Raw genomic sequence first — 20,994 nt, 5'->3', positions numbered from 1 at the left:
TTATCACACAAATCGCAATGAACTTAGAAAATTCCGACGGCTAAAACCACCCCAAATAATCCAGAACCTCTTCATCCAGATCTCTCATTTTTTAAAATCCCAACAAATAATGAGGTGTTCGAAGAGGGTGGACCGGAGGGAAGGAGGGAGGGAGTGCCAAGGGTTTCTTCGTTTCTCATATTTACGTTCTTTTTTCTTTTTTCTTTTATCTTTTTTTTTTAACACAAATCTGTTTTTTTTTTTTTTTTTTTTTTAATTTCAGCAGGCTTCATTATTTTTAATATTAAAGATGCCACGTGGCTATAGCCACATCAGTCGGATCCAGACTAGGGAGAATACATCGGTGGTTGTAGCTTTACTTACACATGCGTATAATTACCGGCATAGGAAGTACAAAACAAAGTTGGCATATGCATCCAAATTGTGTGTAGCTGTGCAGGTTTAGAGGATCTAAGATTTTGAAGTAACAAAATTTGTAACAGGACCCACCCGAAGAACGCATCTTTGTCTGTAGCATTCTAATTTATCAAAAGGAAAAAGAACTCAACATCTGACATCAAATACCAGATCTTATTTCTGGCCCGTTTTAACATCCTGCAATCGTTACTATTCTATACATAACTACTTTGAGGACAACACATATGGCAACGAATTGCTAATTTCAAATGTGACAGTCATAAGACAAGAAGAAAATTAGGGCCCTTTCAAATCATTATCAGAGCTTGAAGGTGTAATTTAGCAGTACAAAATTGTGGGCCTTGTTGACAAACCTGCGCACATGCAAATGTCATAGTTATAGACCGTTCATGAAAATGACACATATAATGTGTGCTTGGCCAGTTTTGACCATCAATTCTCTAAAGTTCTAACATTCCTGAAATTGTCACTTTCATTGAAACATACTGTAAAGTAGAAGGGATGGTTATAGATGACAATGGTTGAACAAGCCTGTAGGTTCTGATAAATATACCAATTACCAAACGTGATTCCGTGGATTACCATTTATAATTTCAACGTCATCCAAGGTAGCGAAGCAAGACCCCATCATTTCCTAGCACAAATCCCTTCTTATCATTGATAAACCTGCACCAGACAAATTACGAGGTATCAAGAGCTTGAAAAGAATAGTAAAGATTAAATAGTTTCTCTAATCTCTAGTTTTAAATCCTTTGTTGGTTTCCTAGAATGCCCCAAGTGTTTAATAAAATCCCTATGCTGATTTATTTTTTGTTTGGTTTCCTAGAATGCCCCTAGTGTTTAATAAAATCCCTATGCTGATTTATTTTTTGTTTGGTGCTATTTAGTTAAGGTTTCAGATCTACTTACTTTCCATATCCAGGGAACTTAAGAACTTTCGTGAATTAAAAATGATGAACAAAAAATGTTGGAGAAATAAAAGAGAGTCAACATGTGCCAAACATAAAATGTATGTTAAATCATAATAGGGAAGGGTTAGAAGAGTTGGTCTTACTTCACTGAGTACAGATTTGCAGCAATATTATCAGCTGCTTTGTCACGGTTCCATGTCTTGCCACCATTAGTAGTTCTCAGTAGGATCCCACTACCCCCTGCTGCCCAAGCCTCTTCCTGCACAATGAAAGAAAATGTAAAACAAACGGGCCAGGAATTTGACAGAAGTCAGAAGGGATTGAATATGTAAGCTTTCTTATAATGAATGAGTTATCCAATTATGTAACTGTTCACCGATTCTAAATTTCTAATGTTCTTGTATCAGTGAAAGGTGCATGTCACCCTAGCTGGATGTGGTTATCCATTAATTTAGACATTCAAGGTAATGCTGGTTATTTGAACTGTTATATATACAAAATGCAATGGGAGCTTGCAAAAGCTGCCCATGGAAATGTTGTCAAATGCTGTTTTACCTCAACAAAAATAACATTGATGCTTGCCAGTATGGGCAGGCTAATATGATTCTTACTTGTTTTCCTGCAATCTGTAGATAACATTGTCTGCTGCTAAATTGTACTGTTCATCATGGCATTTAGTCATTATTATGCATACAGGATGAATGCCAAACGTAAGAAGAACACAACTCTGTACTAGTCATATTTTAACAACTACATGTTGTCCCCATGCCCCTCCCACCATAATCACGACCCAAGGATGCAACCCCATCTGTAGAGTACCCCTAAAGGACTAAATACTAATTGTTTTTATAGTCCAATTTCCCTTACTAAACACCAAATGAAGGAATTAGCACAGACCAATAAACTCCATCAGAGCCCAGTCACAATCCAATCATAACCATTCAAGTCTCACACTGTAGATCAAGTTGATAGGGAGATTTGTACATAATTTGTCCAATGAAGTTGAAATTAGAGTTTTGTGCGAGTAATGAAGACAAACTGATTTGACATCATAGCTCTTAAAAACCAATGAGTGATTTCATAAGTATTATGTTCTTCTCATGAACATTTATATGATTTATGGATATGGAGTCATGGAGGCAAGATTTTGTAATTTGAGGTCCCAAATACTACAGCTTCTGGGTGTGAGACAACTAAATTTTCCCATCTTTTCATTAATATTTTGATAATAATGGACATATGTATCAGATACACAAGTCTGTGTAGACCGTTGATGAATATTTTTGCGCTAAAGAATCCGAAAATGGAAAATGGTAAATATCCTTGGTTAGCTTTCTTTTAGTCCTTTAGTTTGGGTAGCTAACGACGGTTCTCACGGCGGCGTATACTGGGTTATACTGATACACTATGCAGTGGGTTAAGGAGTTAGTTATAGACTCAAAATGCTTCACTCTTGAAAAGGAAGGGGGTAGGGTGGTTATCACGGAAAAAACATGGAAGATGGTGGCAAAGATAAGCCTGGGCCCTTCAGTAGTGCAGTGGTTGGCTAAGGCAATGGAGGTCTGCTCATTGGAAGAACAAAAGGAGTTCTACACCACAAAAAGGGAAGGCAGTAGCAGCTTCATAGTTCAACGGTGCTCAAACTCGAGAGGGCGTTATTTGGCAGTGGCAGAATATGGAGGTGGAGGGAGGAGAAATTTCATTTTTGTACCTGAGGAAGAAGGAAATGGATGGAATAAGATGGGGGAAGCGTTATGGGACCTCTCCGATGGAAAGAGAAAAGTGCACAGCGATAGCAATCGGAAAAGAATGATGATCAAGGCACAGTCACAAAATTTGTCTTACAGGGAGGCTCTGATGGTGGAACAGCCACGGGCACAACGGAATGAAAACGAAGGCAGGCTAGTACAATTGGGTAAGGCGAGGGGTAAGGCCCCTGTCAGAGAGACGTGCATTGTACAGAGTGAGGTAGGTAGAGTGTCAAACGGGAGACGTTGAAAATGCTATGGGAAGCAAAGTCGCAGATGGAAGATCTGCGTATCATGATAGAATTATTAATAGAAAAGGAAATGGGTCAGGATTATAAGGGGCCAGGTGTGGGCCTGGAAGGGGGGGCGAATCTGGCCCAGAAGGCTTTTAACCTTGGCATAAGTGGGCTGGCGATAAAAGGCCCAACCAAGAGACTAAGTGACCCGGCCTCAGGCCACGGGCCACCAATAACGAAAAGCTGGAGGGTCCGTAACCCGAGACCCGATCCAGCTATGTCAGGAGCAGAGGTTACGCAACCCGATCCTTCTACGTCGGGAGTAGAGAAAGCAAGACCCGATCCTTCTACCCATGCGCAGGCCGAACTAACGACGGCGAAACTTGCGCCGGTACCACAGACAACGCCGGCGAAGAGGGTGGAGCAAATCCTGCCGTCACGGATGGGGGAAAAAGAGGAGTTCCAGCCCCCGGTGGCACTTTTCCCGGAGTTCTTTGCACAGAACTCACCGATAATTAGCACGGTGAAGTTTATTGCTCAATCGAAGGCTCATGGTGCAGAGGATGATCATTTAGAATTATGTTCTGAGTACGGGACGGAAAGGGATCAGGAGACAGTGGAGGAAAATGATGATATTCAACTCCTGAGAGCATTCCCACCTACAGGTTGTGGACAGAACTCAGATGATAGATTAGTCTCTTTCGGGGGTAACCAAATTAATGAAATAAATATGGTTCCTGATTCTCAAGAGATATATCAGCCGAATGACATAAGGGAGATCATTGGTATTACAGATGAACTCATATCAAATGGTGTGTAGGCAGTGAACACGATGGTGGAATGGGAAGGTCGTAATCAGGGTGTAGGGCAGGGGGACAAGAATCCGATGCCTCTAGACTATCTATTACCAAATGAGTGTGAGATGTCGGATTGGGTTTTCAATAAGGTGAAAGATATTCAGCATATAGTGGGTATGAAGTGTGTGGGCTATGAAGAACAATTTCTGGCTCTCCTTACGGCCATTGAGGCGGGTCACTCGGATGCTAAGAATAAAGGAGCCAAGAAACGAAGGGAGCTTAAGAGATTGGATTGGTCAATGAATGAGGGTAGTTCAAGCCGAGATAGGACCAAAGGGAAGGGTACGTTTGTTTCATTATGAAGCCAAAAATAGTGTCTTGGAATGTTCGGGGGCTAAATGAGTATAATAAGCGCTCACGAATAAAAAACTTATTACGGGAATGGCGGGCGGATATTGTGTGTCTACAAGAAACCAAATTGAAACTGGTGACCAGAAAAATAGTGAGAAGTGTGTGGCATTGCCCTTATGTAGATTGGGTCTATTTGGCGTCGAATGGGGCTTCAGGGGGTATCCTTGTGATGTGGGACAAAAAGGTGGTGATGAAGATAGAGGAGTTTATAGGGGAATACATGGTGGCTGTTTCTTTAAAGATGGTGGAGGATAACTTCTTATGGGCTTTTGCAGGAATCTATAGACTGAATGATGACAACATCAGACACCATCTATGGGAGGAACTTGCGGGGGTTCACAGCTGGTGGGACCTTCCATGGTGTATAGGAGGGGATTTTAACATCATAAGGTTCCCCAGTGAGAGATCAGGTGACAGTCGTCTACAGCCAGCAATGACAGAGTTTTCCGATTGTATTTTTGATTTGAACCTGGTGGATCTACCACTCATTGGTGGCCCTTTTACTTGGTCCAATAGCCAGACGTGGTCACGGTTGGACAGATTCTTAATATCGCCAGAGGGGGAATGTCAGTATCCAGAGGTTAGTCAGAGGAGATTGCCGCGTATATGCTCAGATCACTTTCCAATTTTACTGGATGGAGGAGGCATTCAAAGTAGGAGGCGGTACTTCAAGTTTGAAAACATGTGGCTTAAAAGTGAGGGCTTTGTGGAAAGGGTAAGGCAGTGGTGGTCCTCTTACCAGTTTAATGGTACTCCTTATATTCTTGCAGGCAAACTAAAGGCTTTAAAGGAAGATTTAAAGCTCTGGAATTCTCAATCTTTTGGTGATTTAGGGGAGCAAAAGAAAAACATGATGGAGGAGTTACAGGTCCTTGAAAGGATCAATGAAGGTAGATCTCTCACCACAAAGGAAAGATCAAGAAAGGCAGAATTGACCTCAGAGCTGGAAAGAGTTTTATCACTTGAAGAGATATCTTGGCGACAGAAATCAAGAGCATTGTGGCTAAAAGAAGGGGACCGAAGTACAAAATTCTTCCATAGAGTGGCAAACTCTCATAGGAGGAATAACACCATTGAGATTCTGAATATCAATGGTAGAGAGTGCAATGAGGCACCGGTGATACGGGAACATGTGCTGAATTTTTTTCGAACAGCTATTTACAAAAAGAGAGGGTTGGAGGCCAAAAGTGGATGGACTGGTATTTGATTCCATTGAACCACAGACAGCGGTATGGTTGGAAAGAGCGTTTGAGGAAGAGGAGATATATGAAGTGATCAGACGTATGGGGCAAGACAAAGCACCAGGACCAGATGGCTTTTTGATGGGGTTCTTCCAAACTTGTTGGGAGGTGGTAAAAGAGGATTTATTGAAGGTTTTTCAAGAACTATTCTCGTCCGGGAAATTCTTGAAAAGTTTAAATACGACTTTTATCGCTTTAATTCCAAAGAAGTCTGAGGCTGCGGAAGTGAAGGACTTTAGGCCCGTTAGTCTCATTAACGGGGTCTATAAAATTATCTCTAAGGTGCTAGCAAACAGGTTGGGGGCGGCCATTGGTAAGATAATCTCAAAGCCACAAAATGCTTTTGTTAGGGGTTGTCAAATACTGGATTCGTTATTAATAGCCAATGAGTGCTTGGATAGTAGACTAAAATCTGGTATTGCAGGGATTATTTGTAAGTTAGACATGGAAAAGCATATGACCATGTAAATTGGGACTTCATGATTTACCTACTGGAGAGGTGTGGCTTTGGGGAAAAATGATGTAGGTGGATCAAATGGTGCATTTCAACGGAAAAATTTTCAGTTCTGATTAATGGCAGTCCAGAAGGATTCTTTAACAACTCAAGAGGCTTAAGACAAGGGGATTCATTGTCCCCACTCCTCTTTGTTATCATCATGGAGGCCCTGAGTAGAATGTTAACGGCGCTTGTTACCAATGGTACGCTGGCTGGATTTTCAGTGGGTGATTTGAATAGGGGCTTTATCTCGATCTCTCACTTACTTTTTGCAGATGACACTCTAATTTTCTGTGAGGCTGAGCAAGAACAACTGAGGACACTAAAAGCGCTACTGTTATGTTTTGAAGTAGCATCGGGTTTGAGAGTGAATTTTGATAAATCAGAACTAGTTCCAGTTGGGAATGTTAGTAGAGCTCGTCAGTTGGCTAGCACACTGGGGTGTAAGGTAGCCACCTTTCCTATGACATATTTGGGTTTACCGTTGGGGGCGGCTTCACGAGCACTAGCTATCTGGGATACAGTTATCGAGAAAATAGAAAGAAGATTAGCTGGTTGGAAGAGATTGTACTTGTCGAAAGGAGGCCGAGTGACCTTGATAAAGAGTACTCTCTCTAACTTACCCACTTATTTTCTGTCTTTATTCCCAATTCTAGCTTCTGTGGTGGCAAGGATCGAAAAATTGTACCGTGATTTTCTTTGGAGTGGTTTGGGGGATGAATTCAAGTTTCACCTAATCAGTTGGGATAAGGTGTGCAGACCAATTGCTTCAGGTGGATTAGGGATAAAGAATTTGCGAACCTTCAATCAGGCACTCCTAGGGAAATGGTTATGGAGATATAATATGGAGCCGGAAGCTTTATGGAAATTAGTAGTGGATAGAAAACATGGCAGTATATGGGGGGGATGGTGCACTAGAGAGGGGAATGGAGCGTATGGAGTGGGGATCTGGAAGCAAATAAGAAGAGGGTGGGGGACGTTTGTCAATCATACTAAACTCTTGGTGGGGGAGGGCACACGTATAAGATTTTGGACGGACATTTGGTGTGGGGAGGAGGCACTAAAGGATTCTTTTCCATCGGTATACCAAGTGGCTTGCGATCAAGAAGCTTCGGTGACGGACTTAGTGGTTCACGCAGGGGATCAAGTCGTTTGGAATGTCACTTTCTGTAGCGCCGCACATGATTGGGAACTAAACACTTTCGCGGAGTTCTTTAACCTCCTGTATTCTATGGAGCCGAATGGTTTGCAAGAAGATAAGCTATGGTGGAAACCTACGGGTAAGGGTACTTTCTCGGTTCGCTCTTATTATAAGGCTCTTACAGTTATACCAAACTCTCTGTTTCCATGGAGAAGATTGTGGAGGAATAAGGCGCCTCCCAAATCGCTCTTCTTCATGTGGACAGCAGCTCTGGGTAAGATATTGACTACCGATAACTTGAGAAAGCGTTGGATAATCATTACTGATTGGTGCTGTATGTGTAAGAAAGATGGTGAGTCAGTGAATCATCTCCTGCTACATTGTGAGACAGCTAGAGTATTGTGGTGTGAAGTTTTCAGCCGAGTAGGACTAAATTGGGTGATGCCGAAGTCAGTGGTGGAATTATTAGCTAGCTGGGCAATGCCGGGAGGCGATCCACAAATCAAAGCTATGTGGAAGACGTTACTGATCTGTATTATGTGGTGCATTTGGCAAGAGCGTAATGAACAAACTTTCGAAGATAAGGAGCGGACTATGGAGGAGATCCGTATCTTATTTTTCAGTACTTTATTCTTGTGGTCTCTAGATATAGACTTCAATGGACAAAATGTACATGACTTTCTAGTGACTACTATAGCCACCTAGATAGGTCTTATCTCTTGTATACCATCTTGTGTACTTGGGCTATGCCTATTATTATTAATAAGATTGTGTTTACTTATCAAAAAAAAAAAAAGAATAAGTTCCTAGGAGGACAAGTCATGGTACTGCAGACTTCTGAAGTAAACGTAATCAGACACGGGTGGAGGCAATTGTCATGTCCTAAAGAATCCAACATCCTAATGTACCTAATGGAAAAGTCATGATACTCCTGCTCTACATATTTTTCTTACCAATTATTTGGTATTTTCTGCACAAAAATATCATAATGCATCTCATACAAATCAGAAGAATATGAAAGGATACAATGTTTTATCCTTGGCATTAATTCAAACAAAATCACTCAAAAAAACCAAGTAGACTGGAAAATTACACTCATCTCTCTCTTTTGATGGTAAAAGAAATTCCATTCCTAACGCTTTAACCAAAGAATCCACTACACCCCGCTCCAAAAGTCTATGGCAGTAACAAATTAAATATGATCGTGACTGCTGGTAAGCAACAGATGCTATGTCATGAAGCAACTAAAGAGTAAAAGTTTAATATTTATAACTAGAACATATAAATTGACCCTTTTAATAAGGCATCTATGTCAAAAGATGTGACTCTAAATGGATAAAACTAGCAAAATAGTGCATTATGCTCTCTATAACATCTGCAATAAAATTGAGTAGGTACTCATAGATGTAAATTTTTCCCCCACTAAATGAAAACAGAATATGATTGGCCGAACAGCATCAGAGTAGCATTGATGCACATTATGAATATCTATTCATGCCATTTATGAGAAGGTAGCCTGTGAAATGTTTCTGTCAATGCATAAGACTTGCTTAGATGGATGCCTTATTGCAATGTACATGGTAAAACTTTGTTTACGTGCACATAAATAAGGCAGGCACACACATTTCTGAGAGAGAGAGTGAGAGAGCATACATATGAAGAATACACAAGGCTTAGCTGTACAAGTTTTTGTTGGGTAACACATGGCCAATTAATCTAACACAGTTTTGTGGCCACACAACCCTCTCCTTATTCCACCATGCAGAAAATACATGATATTTTCATTGAAGACGTGCAATTATCATAACACCACCATTTGATAAGAAAACTGTTACCTCTGATCGATACCCAACATCAAGAATGCCAAAGCCCCGGCTTTGAACTGGAACTTCTTCAAACTCTTCAGTTATCTGAAACAATTGATATCATTCCATGCTTCATTAATACGCAAGACTTGCACAAAAATCAATGTGCCAGAGCTTCATGCAAAGATATGACATTCAAGGATGCAGACTTGGCAAGTGGAAAAAATAGTCAATATGCATCAAACACAATATAGTATATGTAACATCCCTTGAATTATCATTCCAGAACGACAAAACAAAACTTATATTCTTTCTTCACAGTGTATATCAATAACTTTAATCTTTCAGAAATTTCTTACTGTCTAAGATATAAACGCCCCTAATGCCATCACTTTCATTGTACATGAAACAGAAGAACACAAGAAGGATATTTAGCTCATTAAGATTTCATGGTATGCCCATGTAGAACACACAGTGGAAGATTCCAAATCTTAAATTTGTGCGTAAGAAGTTGAAATAATCTCTGAGTGATGACCTTTCAAAAGGCTTAAATTCATTTTCCAACATGCCACATGCACAGATAAATTTTCTTATCTTCAACATATTCCATACACTTAACAATGAGATATTAAGGCAATTGAAGATTCATGCCACAATTTTGAGAACAAAGAGAGAATTGAGAGAGGGGGGCTCTGAGGCAGTGAATTTGGGTGCATCTCGAAAACCCCTAAGAAGCAGTGAGAAGTGTTTGGCAAATGTGGAAAGATCACTCAGTCCACAGGCTCCTCCCGTCATTCATGGAGGTCGCATATGTTGTTTTGAGTTTTTTGTGAACAGTAGATCTCTTTTTGCTTTGCAGGAAAGCCATCTTCTTTGTAAATTTTCCCTGAGGAGCTTGATTGCAGTGGTTTTTTGCATCTGAGATTTAGATATTGTGGTTCCAGATGGTGTTGACTACTTGTATTTAGATGTGGAATTTCATTTAGTACAGGTTCATGCTAAAGTGTTCGTGAACGTCACAAGAAATGCTCCAATTTGACATTACTATCATAGTGCCTTGTGGTTATTTTGTGCTTAAGTTGTTTTGTTAAATGCCGCAAATTTGTTTGGTCCTAATCCAGAACCTGAAAATCTAAATCTTGTGGCTCCAATGGTGCAAGAAGCCTCCTCGGCAAGGAAGAGGATATGGGTTCTTTTTTTATAAGTAAAAAGAGATTTTGTTCATACTAACTAACAAATTAGGCGAAGCCTATGTACACAAGGAAATATGGAAACTAAGCCTATTAATGTCTATTCCCAGTTGCCCATAGAAGGAAGAAGGTATTGAACAGGAGACTTCTAAGTTCTTGCAGGGAGAGCTCCTTATCTTCAAGGTTTGAGTTGTTCTTTTCCCTCCAAATGCACCACATTAACCATATAGGAACCATTTTCCAAATTGCCGCAATTTGCGGGATGCCATTGAGCCCTCTCCTGCTGGCAAGAGACCAACCGCCTTACCAGGCAACCCAGGCAATTTCAGCTCTGCTGAAACAATCGACCCATATAGTCCTAGCAACCTCACATGGTTGATCCATCGTTTCTCCACTCTTTCTGCGCATGCAACACCAATTAATATTGATAATACAACATTTTCTTAGGTTATCTGTCAACAAGATCTTTCCTATGGAGGCTTTCCATTCAAAGAAGCGAGTCTTTTAAGGCACCTTAGTCCTCCAAATCTTCCTTCAAGGAAAAGGATTTTCATCTTGTCCGGAGATGACCTCATACAATGAACATATGGAGAATTTTCCTTTCCTAGAGGGAGTCCACAATATCTTAACAGCATCTTCATTTCTGACACTCACAGAGTACAGTAGGTCAGAAAAATCAGTGACTTCCCAATCATGGGCCACCCTGAGGAAGTTAACATTCTACTGAGTAGAACCACACGAGATTCCACAAGCTCAGCCACTGAGGCACCCTGCTCATGTGCAATCCTACAGATTGCTGGTAAGGTATCACTAAGAGCGCTATCTCCACACCATAAATTATGCCCGAAGCTGATGCCAGATCCATCACCCACCACATATCTCATTTGATGAGAAAATAACCCCATCCTCTTCTAATATTCTTCCATAATTCCACTGCATGTGCTTCATGAATCTCAATAGAGCACCACCCTTCCCAAGTAGTACCATACTTATAATCTATCACCAGTTATCATAAGGCCGTCCTCTCTGTGATAGTGCCACAGCCATTTCCTAAGGACAGCTCAACTGAACACCTTCAAGTTTTGAACCACAACCTGAAATTGGCGTGCATATCTTATCCTCACTCACTAGGTGAATTTGAATTCAGCGTTTAAACCCCCCCCCCCCAGCCCCAACGTGCCAGGGAAGTTTGCGTTGGAGCTTTTCAATGCGATTTTCCATGCCATATAAAGGGAACAAGGACATGAAGTCGGTGGGCAGGTTGGATAGAGTGCTCTTGATCAGAGGAGTCCAGCCACATTTCGATAAGTACATCCTCTTCCACCCTGATAATCTATTTTTGATCTTCTTTATTACATCATCCCAAATAGACTTGGCCTTGAAGGAGGAACCCAAGGGAAGGCCAAGATGCTTCATGGGTAGCCAAGCTCCATAGGTTGTTAACGTTTAACTTTCATGAAGGAGAAAGTCTCTCTTTTGAAGCTCACTGGACTCTGTCTTCTCTGAAACATCAAAGTGTTCAACTTGGTTTCATGAAATTTGGAACCAAGAGAATTTTAAATTTTATGTTTCCTCGCTGGAAGTTTGTATGTGCTTGACATGTGCATATGCATTGCAATTGTGCTGTGGCTGGACATACCCTGATGTGGCATGTTATGTTCAGGTTATGCTTCTAAAAGATCGGTATGAGATGCTCGTTTATAATGGTCATTTTGGTTCAATTAAATTATGATGCTTCTAAAAGTTATGATGTAACTCGTACGGTGGTCATTTTGGTTCAATTAAATTAACTCACCCCCCCCCCCCCCCCCCCCCCTTTTTCTCTTCCAAGGGTAAAAAAGGAAGATAGATCCCCCACATTTACTTACCCCTGACCCTTTGCTAAGATAAAGTCCACCTCCACGAACAAGAAGCCAAAGACCACCATCAGCTCTCCATCCCATATTTTGGATTCTTCTCGCAACTGCCCTGTTATGTGGTTGCCAGAATGGCTGGAAATTAAATAAAAAAAGAAAAACTCCAAGTATCAATCACATTCTCAATGAAACTTGAAACTCAGTAATCATGACATGAATAAGTGCAGAAAAATAAATTTACTATGACTTGCACAAGCGAATAATGAAATCAAATGCATAAAAAATTTCAGGAAAAAAAATACATGCATTGAATATCGGATACTTCATGAGATAAGGGTTTGGCATGAGTTAAGGGGGAGACTCTGTGCCTTATAAGCTTTCATCACTATCTCATGCAGCTGACAGAGAATGCGACAATAAAGAAAGCAATCTTCAAAATATATTGATACAGCACCTAGTTATTTCTATTAACATTATTTAAATCAGTATAAACATAGTTACATATATAACTATGTATAGATAGTTATATAAATGAGCATAGTTGCGTAGATGTAACAGCAACAAAGACAGCCATAAATCCTTGATTATATTTCATAAGATTCAAATAGTCTGCTCAAATCTAAAATCAAGCAAGCCTCTAAATATGGTTATCTTATCTTTGTACTTATTTAATAATACCTTCGTAAACTAATACTGTCATATCAAATGTTGAGTCGTCCTTTTAACTAAGTTCCACAACACCCCAAACTGATGTCCCAGAGAGGCATAAAAGGAAATTGTCCTTAAAGCAGTGATTAATCCTTGATTTCTCAGTAACTAGTGGAACTAGTTTTAGCATCTCATACTATCAGTGAAAATTAATTGAACAATTGATTCACCATAATCTGCTTCGTGAATGCTGGAAAAGAGAGATGGAATTACGCTGAATACTAAGTATTTACATATCCCTAGTCCAGAGGGGCTCCAAACATTCAGAAAAAATGAAAATTTATTACAATCTTATTAAAGTTACACACTCAAGACTTGCCACAGATGAAAAGTTATGGTGAGCTTTGTTGGTAATAATATGATGCAGCTAAATATCCAATTGTAAGACCACAATTACCTGGAACTCGCTTCAATTCATTATTGGAGCTACTTAATTTTTGATCATCAGGGGTTGTGGTTTCACTCAAAAATCTTATTCAAGTTGCTTTAGTACAATTTACACTACACGCAATTGTATGCATATATGGGACGTACACAAAGAAGTAAACGTAGGATTTTTTTTTTTTTTCCCGATCGGTAAACAAAATTTTATTAATCATAAGAATAGGCATAAGCCCAAGTAAATGGGACATACACAAGAGCATTGCCTGAGCATGCTAGTTCAATGATAGAAGATATTCATGAAAACTCATTCCATTGAAATCAATTACAACCGACCAATGAAGTAAAGTATTGAAAAATAATTTCCTAAGAAGCTATTCCATTGATCACTCTCGATCTTCAAAGCTTCTGTCATTCCTTTCCCTCCAAATGCACCACCATAAATTGGAACCATCTTCCATATTACTGCAATATGAGAGTTACGTTGAAGGCCTCTCCAAGAAGGTAGGAGATCGATCACCCGTCTCGGCATAACCCAAGTTAGTCCCGCCCGAGTGAAGAAATCATTCTATAGGGCCGTGACAATCTCACAATGAAGTAATAAATGATCAACCAATTCCTCATTCTTTTTGCACATGCAACACCACTCCATGACAATGAATCAACATTTCCTCAAATTATCAAGTGTAAGTATCTTTCTCAAAGAGGTTGTCCATAAAAAATAAAAATAAAAAAGATTGTCTTTAGGGGTGACTTTGTCTTCCAAATATTTTTCCAGGGGACAGGGTTTGTTGTATGTGAATTCATAACTTGATAGAAGGAGCGGACGGTGAACTTCCCTTTCTTGGAATGATGCCATAAAATCTTGTCCTCAACTTCCCCTCTCATGCGAGTCGAGTATATGAGATGATAAAGCTCCAATATTGTGTCAGCTTCCCAATCATTATCATTAGTGCTGCCATTTCCGTCTATTTCCAAAGCCCGATCGTCTGTTTCTACGTCAAATGTCTGTTTTACGGCTGTGACTTGTGTCGCCGGCTTCATCATCGTCAGATCATCCATGGGTGCCTACCACCTGCTCACCATGCGCCAGCGATGCTTATGTGCATTCCCCTCCCTGAGAGTCACCGATGCCGACAACTTTCCAAACAACAACCCAATTTTGGATTGTGTAAACCCAGGTTTGACCCGCTAGTTGCGAATCGGATTACCTATGGGTACTGGGGCTTTCCGTTTCCCTTTCTCAGCCCATGAATAATGTGGCCCATATGATAAATTCTCAGCTCTAGAGCCCAGCTTTGAGCCCGAAAATCCAGAACCCTTAAAATGCCCCCTTTGCTTTTGGCCCATGTCCAGCTTGTAGCCCATTTCGTTCTCCACTCTGCTTATAAGCCTATTCACTACCTCTCTCACTTCCAACAGTTGCTTTTTCAGAGTTAAAGACCCCCCTACACGCCTCTGCGCATCCAGCAGTTTCCATTTTCATGTTTGCCTTGGAGCTCTGAACCACATCAGCTTCAAAATATGTCCTTTTTGGGTTTTCTGTGTACTCTTTCCAACGGACACAAACCCACCCTCCATATTTCCATTTCTGCCCTTGGTTTGATGTTGTGCCCCTGCCAGACCTTCCAACACCCCCCTGTACGATCTTCCTGCCACCATATGCTCCCCTGCAATTGGGACCTTTCCTTTATCACCGTCTCTTATATGTAGTGCTCCTTCTTTTTCTCCCTCTCCTCTGTTTGACACACCTAGAATATTATTTTCCATTGCTTTGTCTAGTTCTCTGTCACATAGCTCCCTAAACTCCAGGGCCATCTTTCTTCATCCCTTCCCTTCCCTTCCACATCTTCAAGGATCACAAGGATGCCTTGTCTCCCACCCCCACTATATTCTATTATTGCCAAATAACTCCCATATTCATTAGAGCTGCGTTGTGCTATGAAGGCTCCGTCGTGAGAGGTTCTTATAAACTCCTTTTCATCAGACCAGGAGCACTCCTCTAATGTCTTCACTACCCATTTCACAGTGAAAGTATCCATCAGTAGCTTCTTCACCACCTTTCTGCCTCTATCTACAATGCGCACTCATCGACCACCTTCCACCAAGAGTTCAAAAACTTTTGCTTCTAAGAGGATCAACTTTGGTTGTCCCATCCTTAAGGGACGGCACCCCTTACTAATAACTAAGAAAAATTACAAACACCAGCAAGAATCAGTGAAAGAGGACATTCATACAAGCATTGAGTGAGTGAGAAGAATATGCTTAAGGAAACTGAACTCACCCATCAGTGGGAATAGTTACACGTAGGAAATTGATCAATGACAAGTCCTTATTACCCAATTTGGGACATGATTTTATTAATAATTAGGATGGGTGACTTCAGATACCTCCGCGTAAAACTTTACTGACATCTCTCAAAACTAGCAATGATGCAATTACATAAGTTATTCTGCTGTCATATGTATACCCTCATATGCTTTAGTATCTACATTGCCATACAGTACTCTGGACCTTCAGATGCCATTCATTGGATGAGAAATAATAAGGAAAATGAAAAACTCAGTGGCTGAAGCTAAAGCATATACTTCCAAAGTAACAAAAAAACAAAAGCAACATCTAGAAAGGAAGAGACAAAGCTGAAAAGAGGATTCCTCCCTTTTTTCTTTCCTACAAAAACAGTGATCGAGACTTTCATCTCGCATGGCTCAAAAAAGAACTCATCTTCTTTCATTTTTTTATCAGTTCTAGGCTTCTAGCCTTTACAACTAAATGGGTATATGACGAGAGCTAGGAAACATGAACAAGTTGCCAATATCACATTGAGGTGAGGAACTGCATGGTATTTCTAAATACCCTCAACTAAGCCTTTCTGGACTAAAACAAACTGAATTTTTAATTTGATTTATGAAAATAATTCAATTTAATTTCAACAAAGCAAGAGTATGCTTCTCATGTAAATTAGAAGAAAAATTCATTGATTAAAATTGAGTCAAAACACCAAAAAAATCTGAGAAAAATTAAAGATGATTAGTCTAGACCTAAAAGATTCTAAAGGTGATGGATATAGTTGATCTCTGGTCAGATTAGATAAATTTATTGCGGAGAAATTTGGAACTGAAAACAATATTATCCATGATATTTCACACCCTAAAAATCTTCAATAAGCAAGGTTTCTCAAACTCGAACTCTGGGGTTGATGCAAGAAAAAGCAAGGTAGGCAGTCAATCATAAATTCTAGTTCTTGCACTAAACCACTTTGTACAACCTAAGCTTGCATCAAAAAAAGACAGATCCTCCTATATATGTGATTCGAGTTTCAAAGGAAAACAAGCCTCATGTAACCTACTAGAACAGCATTAAGTAATCAAAGGAAGGCCCAATGGCATTGAAAAGCAGGAGAATCTCACTTGCCCAGGCTCCCATGTAAGGTAGAAGTTACCACGGCTAGAGACAGCCACATATCTTCCATCTGGAGAGCGATTCACTGCATTGAATGTTCCCGTATAATAACTTGCACCACTGATACCACTAGAGACTGTTCTGAAAAGGGAAAGAAGATACGTGAACATCTTATCTGTTGAAAGGAACCATTCACTCCATAGATTTAGTGAAATCATGGCTGTGTGTAGAAACCTTTCTAGGTGACCAGGAAAATGATACACTTTTGAGAGATAATTAAACAATATTGGTAAGAAAGTTTTTTAAGCTCATAAAAGTAAGTTTGTTGCATATTGATTCATGCAGCACATTTGGATTAAAATATGAAGCTAATCCATAAACAAAGATAAGAACTGAAAAAACCTAAGCGTTAAGGGAATAGTTTATAAACTGAATAACTAGCATGACCATTCTCTCTTGCCTGCCCCCATCCCCCAAAAAAGAAGAAAGAATGCAAAGGGTAAATTACATTTTTCTGCCCTAAATCATAGCTTTATTTGAACATTAATCAACCACCAAAATTATGGGATTGGTTGCAGGCTCTCCACACCTTTAATATTTTCTCCAAATCTTGTACTATTTAACCTTTATTTTCACATGTTAATTATGTAAGCCAAAAAACAAAAATGAATAAAACTTAAAAAAGAAAGATTATATATTCTTCTTTCCACATTTTTTGCTTAAGGCCCCATTTGGATAGTGAAAGTGTTTCATCTCATCATTACAACTTTCTCAAATTTTCACACAAAATATAATAAACAATTCAACTTTTTCAAATCCCAAAACAATAATAATATTAAAAAACAATATTCTAATAATATTTTATTCTACTTTCAAACTTTCATCTAAAACCATCTCATCTCATCTCATCTCACTATCCAAACCACACCTAAGTTTTTATTGTTAGGTTAGACAGCACTAGTTGTTTAGAATATGCAGGTGAAGAGTCTCCTTTTTTTTCCTTTTATTCTTTTTCTTATTTTTAATAAATCATGAGATAAGCATGTAAATTTTAAGGTGAAGTATAACAGAAATTGTGGAATCTTAACAGTACAGGATATTTAAACTGATCTAACAATTAAAAGGTTGATAAGTCAAATTCAAGGTTTGAGGAAGACATTGCAATTGACCTCACAGTTTTGTGTAAAAATGCAATCAACTTATTTCCCAAAAAAAAAAAAAAAAACAATAGCTTTCATGACACGTCAGCAGGGAAAAAAAAAAGACAGTCAAAATAAAACAGAAAAGAAAACATGTAAAAACACTAATGAACTTTCAATAATAATTTCCCATTAACAGATGTGCACAAGAAAATAGATAAACCAATGGAATGGTAACAAATATGGTAGTTAGTTAGAAGCATCCTATTCCACCTGGCTTGATATAAAAGTCATTGCAAGATGACCATCAAAACATTTTTCTATTAGTAAGTAGAGTTTTATTAATGAAGAGGACCATCTAAATATGTCCAGGTCATAAAAGAATGTGTTAAAAGGTTGCAAGATATACTAATTTTCATAATTTATTCTAAATTCAAAGAAATAGGGGAGGTTACTTATGTATCGGAGATGGAAAATTTGAACATACTTGCTGGGTGTGTACATCATATGGCACACATGGCCATGCATAACTATCAGACAAGATGAGCCCTACTCAAATCCAGCAACAGACACAAGATGCAACTGTAAATAGACTGCGTAAGGCTCATAAGATGAATATGAAAATTATTATTATCTTGCCAGTAAACCAGATCGTCATATCTAACTAATACCTGATACATGTGTCAACAACTACTTTTAGCTAAACCCACCTAATGAGAACAGTTTATACAAGTAGACTAACTCAAATTATAGTAGAAACACACCGATTAAGAGTAGCTGAAACAGTTTCCTGAACAGCAGCCCTCCAGTTGTAGCCCCTATTGGATGTAACATATATTGCTCCTTCATCTGTGACCATCTCTGCACTCTTGTCCCCAGTTGCCTTTATATATACCTGCACATGGCATAACAGAAGCATCTAGTATTGGGTACCGATACTTATTTCATTTGTATAGAGCCAATGAGGCTATTTTTTTTTATAAGTAGAGCCATTGAAACTATATTGTGATAATAAGGCATACATAACAGCATTTGGCATCCAATAAGATAGGACTGCACATTCTAAGATCAACAATCACCTTAGGAAGAAGAAAATAAAGGGTGAATTAGTCTTCACATAAGTGAAAACCAGTGACCAGTTAGGAGACCTTTTTTTTAATAGGCGATCAGTTAGGAGACAATGACATGGAGAGCACCTTTTTTCATAATTTCACATCATTTTAGGCAAGCTTGGCATCTGTAATATTTATGCTCTGATTTAAGAACAATTCTCAGGCAGCATATACTTGGTGATGTGCAGTTTCATTTATTATAGGAGTATATATACAATTCTGAGCCTAATAACATTAATTTAAACAACAAAGCATGAGATAAAAATTCTACCACCCAGTTTTTCTGCTACATACAGACCTCTCCCCACTGTCTTATTCTTCTCTGTTCCTCTCTCCACCTTGTTACTTTTCTATTCTATTTTTCTTTTTCCTTTTTCTTTTTCATTTTTTTTTTTTTTTTTTTTTTTTTTTTTTTTTGGTTTATGAATATTAAAAAGAAGAAGTTCAGCGGTATATCCCATAAGAACAAATTTCCAACAGAAAGTTTGCAACTCTGATATAAGTCGCAAAAAGAACGACATTTTTAGAGTTTAAATCCCAATATATGGCAGCTTAAGTCGGTGTAAGTACGCATTCAAGTATATTAAGGTCACCTAGGATATAAAATACTTACGATTAAGCTCGAATGTATATGAAGTATATAATAAACACCAGGAAAACTTCATTATGCTTATTTCAACCACACACGCAGATCTAGTCTCCCATTATTACATTATTGACAAAGAACCACAACTAGTCTTTATAGGTCGTGTACCATATCTCCAGGAAGCTGAGAGCTTAGTGGTATTCTTTCCCAGCTTTCTCCCGCATCCGAAGTGTATAACAGAATCGCAGGTTTTCCAACAATCCATCCCTCCTTTCCTTTGAAGCTAATGGAATTAAATCTGTAGTTGAAGTCTTCGTCCTCGGCTGAGGGTATTGAACGTGGAGCCCAGGTGTTTCCACCATCTTTTGTCTCCATAATGGTTTGCCTAGTCCCCAAAAGAAAACCTACGATAAAACATAGTGTCAAATTGTGCTGAATCGTTTAAACAGTACTATAAAAAAAATGTAGAAGGTCAAATTTTATAAAAGAAGAATTCAGGAAAAAAAAAAAGAAACAAAGAAAAGGAGAACTTCACGATCACGAAAATGACAGTTCTATAAATTTAGTTAAAATGGAAAAGTCATTGATGTAGTTAAATGCGGAATAAAACAAACACAAAATTAATTAGTGGATATGGTAGATGCAATGTAAATTTAGTCATAAATCACAATCTAATCAATGATGGTCGTATATATAGATCACACAGGAAACAAAACCAGTGAAGGGAAGTAATAGAAATACCGTGATTTAAGTCTTCAGGGACGAAAGCGATGTCAAGAAGGACGACGCCAGGGTCAATGGGCAGGTACACTCTTTCCCATTCGGAAAGTGCGTCTTCGGACATTGCTGGTGGTGGAGCTGCTACTAGAGACAGGGAAATAGCCGTGGTCTGGGATATGAATTCCCTCCGATTCAACGAAGAAGAAGAAGAAGAAGAAGATTGTTGTAGGGAAGCTTTCGGTTTGGGTTTGGGGGGTGAAATGCGAGGTTGAGCTGGGTGATAACTATATTGCTGGCGAGGCCGTGAAGTGCTGGCCAGGAGAGAGTTCAAGGAGGATGGCTTCAGCAAAATCATTGGATTTGAGCTCGAACACTCGCACAGTTGCAGCAGGTTCGCCATTCTTCGATGCTCTCTCTGTATCTCTCTCTCTCTTATCCGAGTGGTGGTTGGTTGTTCTCAACGGCTCGCGGACAGTTTTTGTAGCGCGTGGATGGATTTTCTGATGGATAGGGCCTTTTTTCGTAATTTTATTGTCTCCGCAGAAAAAATAAAAAAATAAAAAATAAAAGAAAATTCATAAATAAGATAATTGAATAAGTCATGCAACGATGGATCCAATAATTTTAAGGTAGAAAAGTAATAATTTTATCAGGAATTAAGTTTAATAGATCATTTTCAATAACTTCACAAGCTGAG

The 20,994-nt window shown here is 39.1% G+C and overlaps 1 protein-coding gene across 2 annotated transcripts; it reads right to left on the bottom strand.

The window, feature by feature from the left end:
* Nucleotides 1-411: 411 nt before the first annotated feature.
* Nucleotides 412-20,765, bottom strand: LOC122313337 (photosystem II stability/assembly factor HCF136, chloroplastic). 2 transcript variants are annotated; one of them, XM_043128233.1, is made up of 9 exons: nt 20,319-20,762; nt 19,746-19,981; nt 18,644-18,774; nt 16,749-16,881; nt 12,262-12,384; nt 9,234-9,308; nt 1,472-1,587; nt 1,000-1,083; nt 412-770 (listed from the first exon to the last, which is right to left on the bottom strand). In XM_043128233.1, the coding sequence occupies exons 1-8, from the start codon at nt 20,695-20,697 to the stop codon at nt 1,017-1,019; spliced, it is 1,260 nt and encodes a 419-aa protein (XP_042984167.1). In that variant the 5' UTR covers nt 20,698-20,762; the 3' UTR covers nt 412-770; nt 1,000-1,016. The 2 variants fall into 2 exon arrangements, with proteins under 2 accessions (XP_042984167.1, XP_042984168.1); XM_043128234.1 differs by lacking the exon at nt 12,262-12,384 and having other exon boundaries at nt 20,319-20,765.
* Nucleotides 20,766-20,994: the final 229 nt, after the last annotated feature.

The sequence above is a fragment of the Carya illinoinensis genome, chromosome 6, assembly GCF_018687715.1.
Source record: "Carya illinoinensis cultivar Pawnee chromosome 6, C.illinoinensisPawnee_v1, whole genome shotgun sequence".
Classification (NCBI taxonomy): Eukaryota; Viridiplantae; Streptophyta; class Magnoliopsida; order Fagales; family Juglandaceae; genus Carya; species Carya illinoinensis.
This window is presented reverse-complemented; position numbering and strand designations above follow the sequence as displayed.

Bases quoted from the DNA above. Each gene is read 5' to 3' on its own strand.
- LOC122313337 (XM_043128233.1), bottom strand. From the start codon at position 20,697: ATGGCGAACCTGCTGCAACTGTGCGAGTGTTCGAGCTCAAATCCAATG. The intron at 16,882-18,643 runs GTGTGTTTCTAC...TTCCCTTTTCAG, and splicing joins GTTTCAGCTACTCTTAATCG to AACAGTCTCTAGTGGTATCA. The intron at 9,309-12,261 runs GTAAGTAAATGT...CAATTGTTTCAG, and splicing joins ATCTTAGCAAAGGGTCAGGG to ATAACTGAAGAGTTTGAAGA.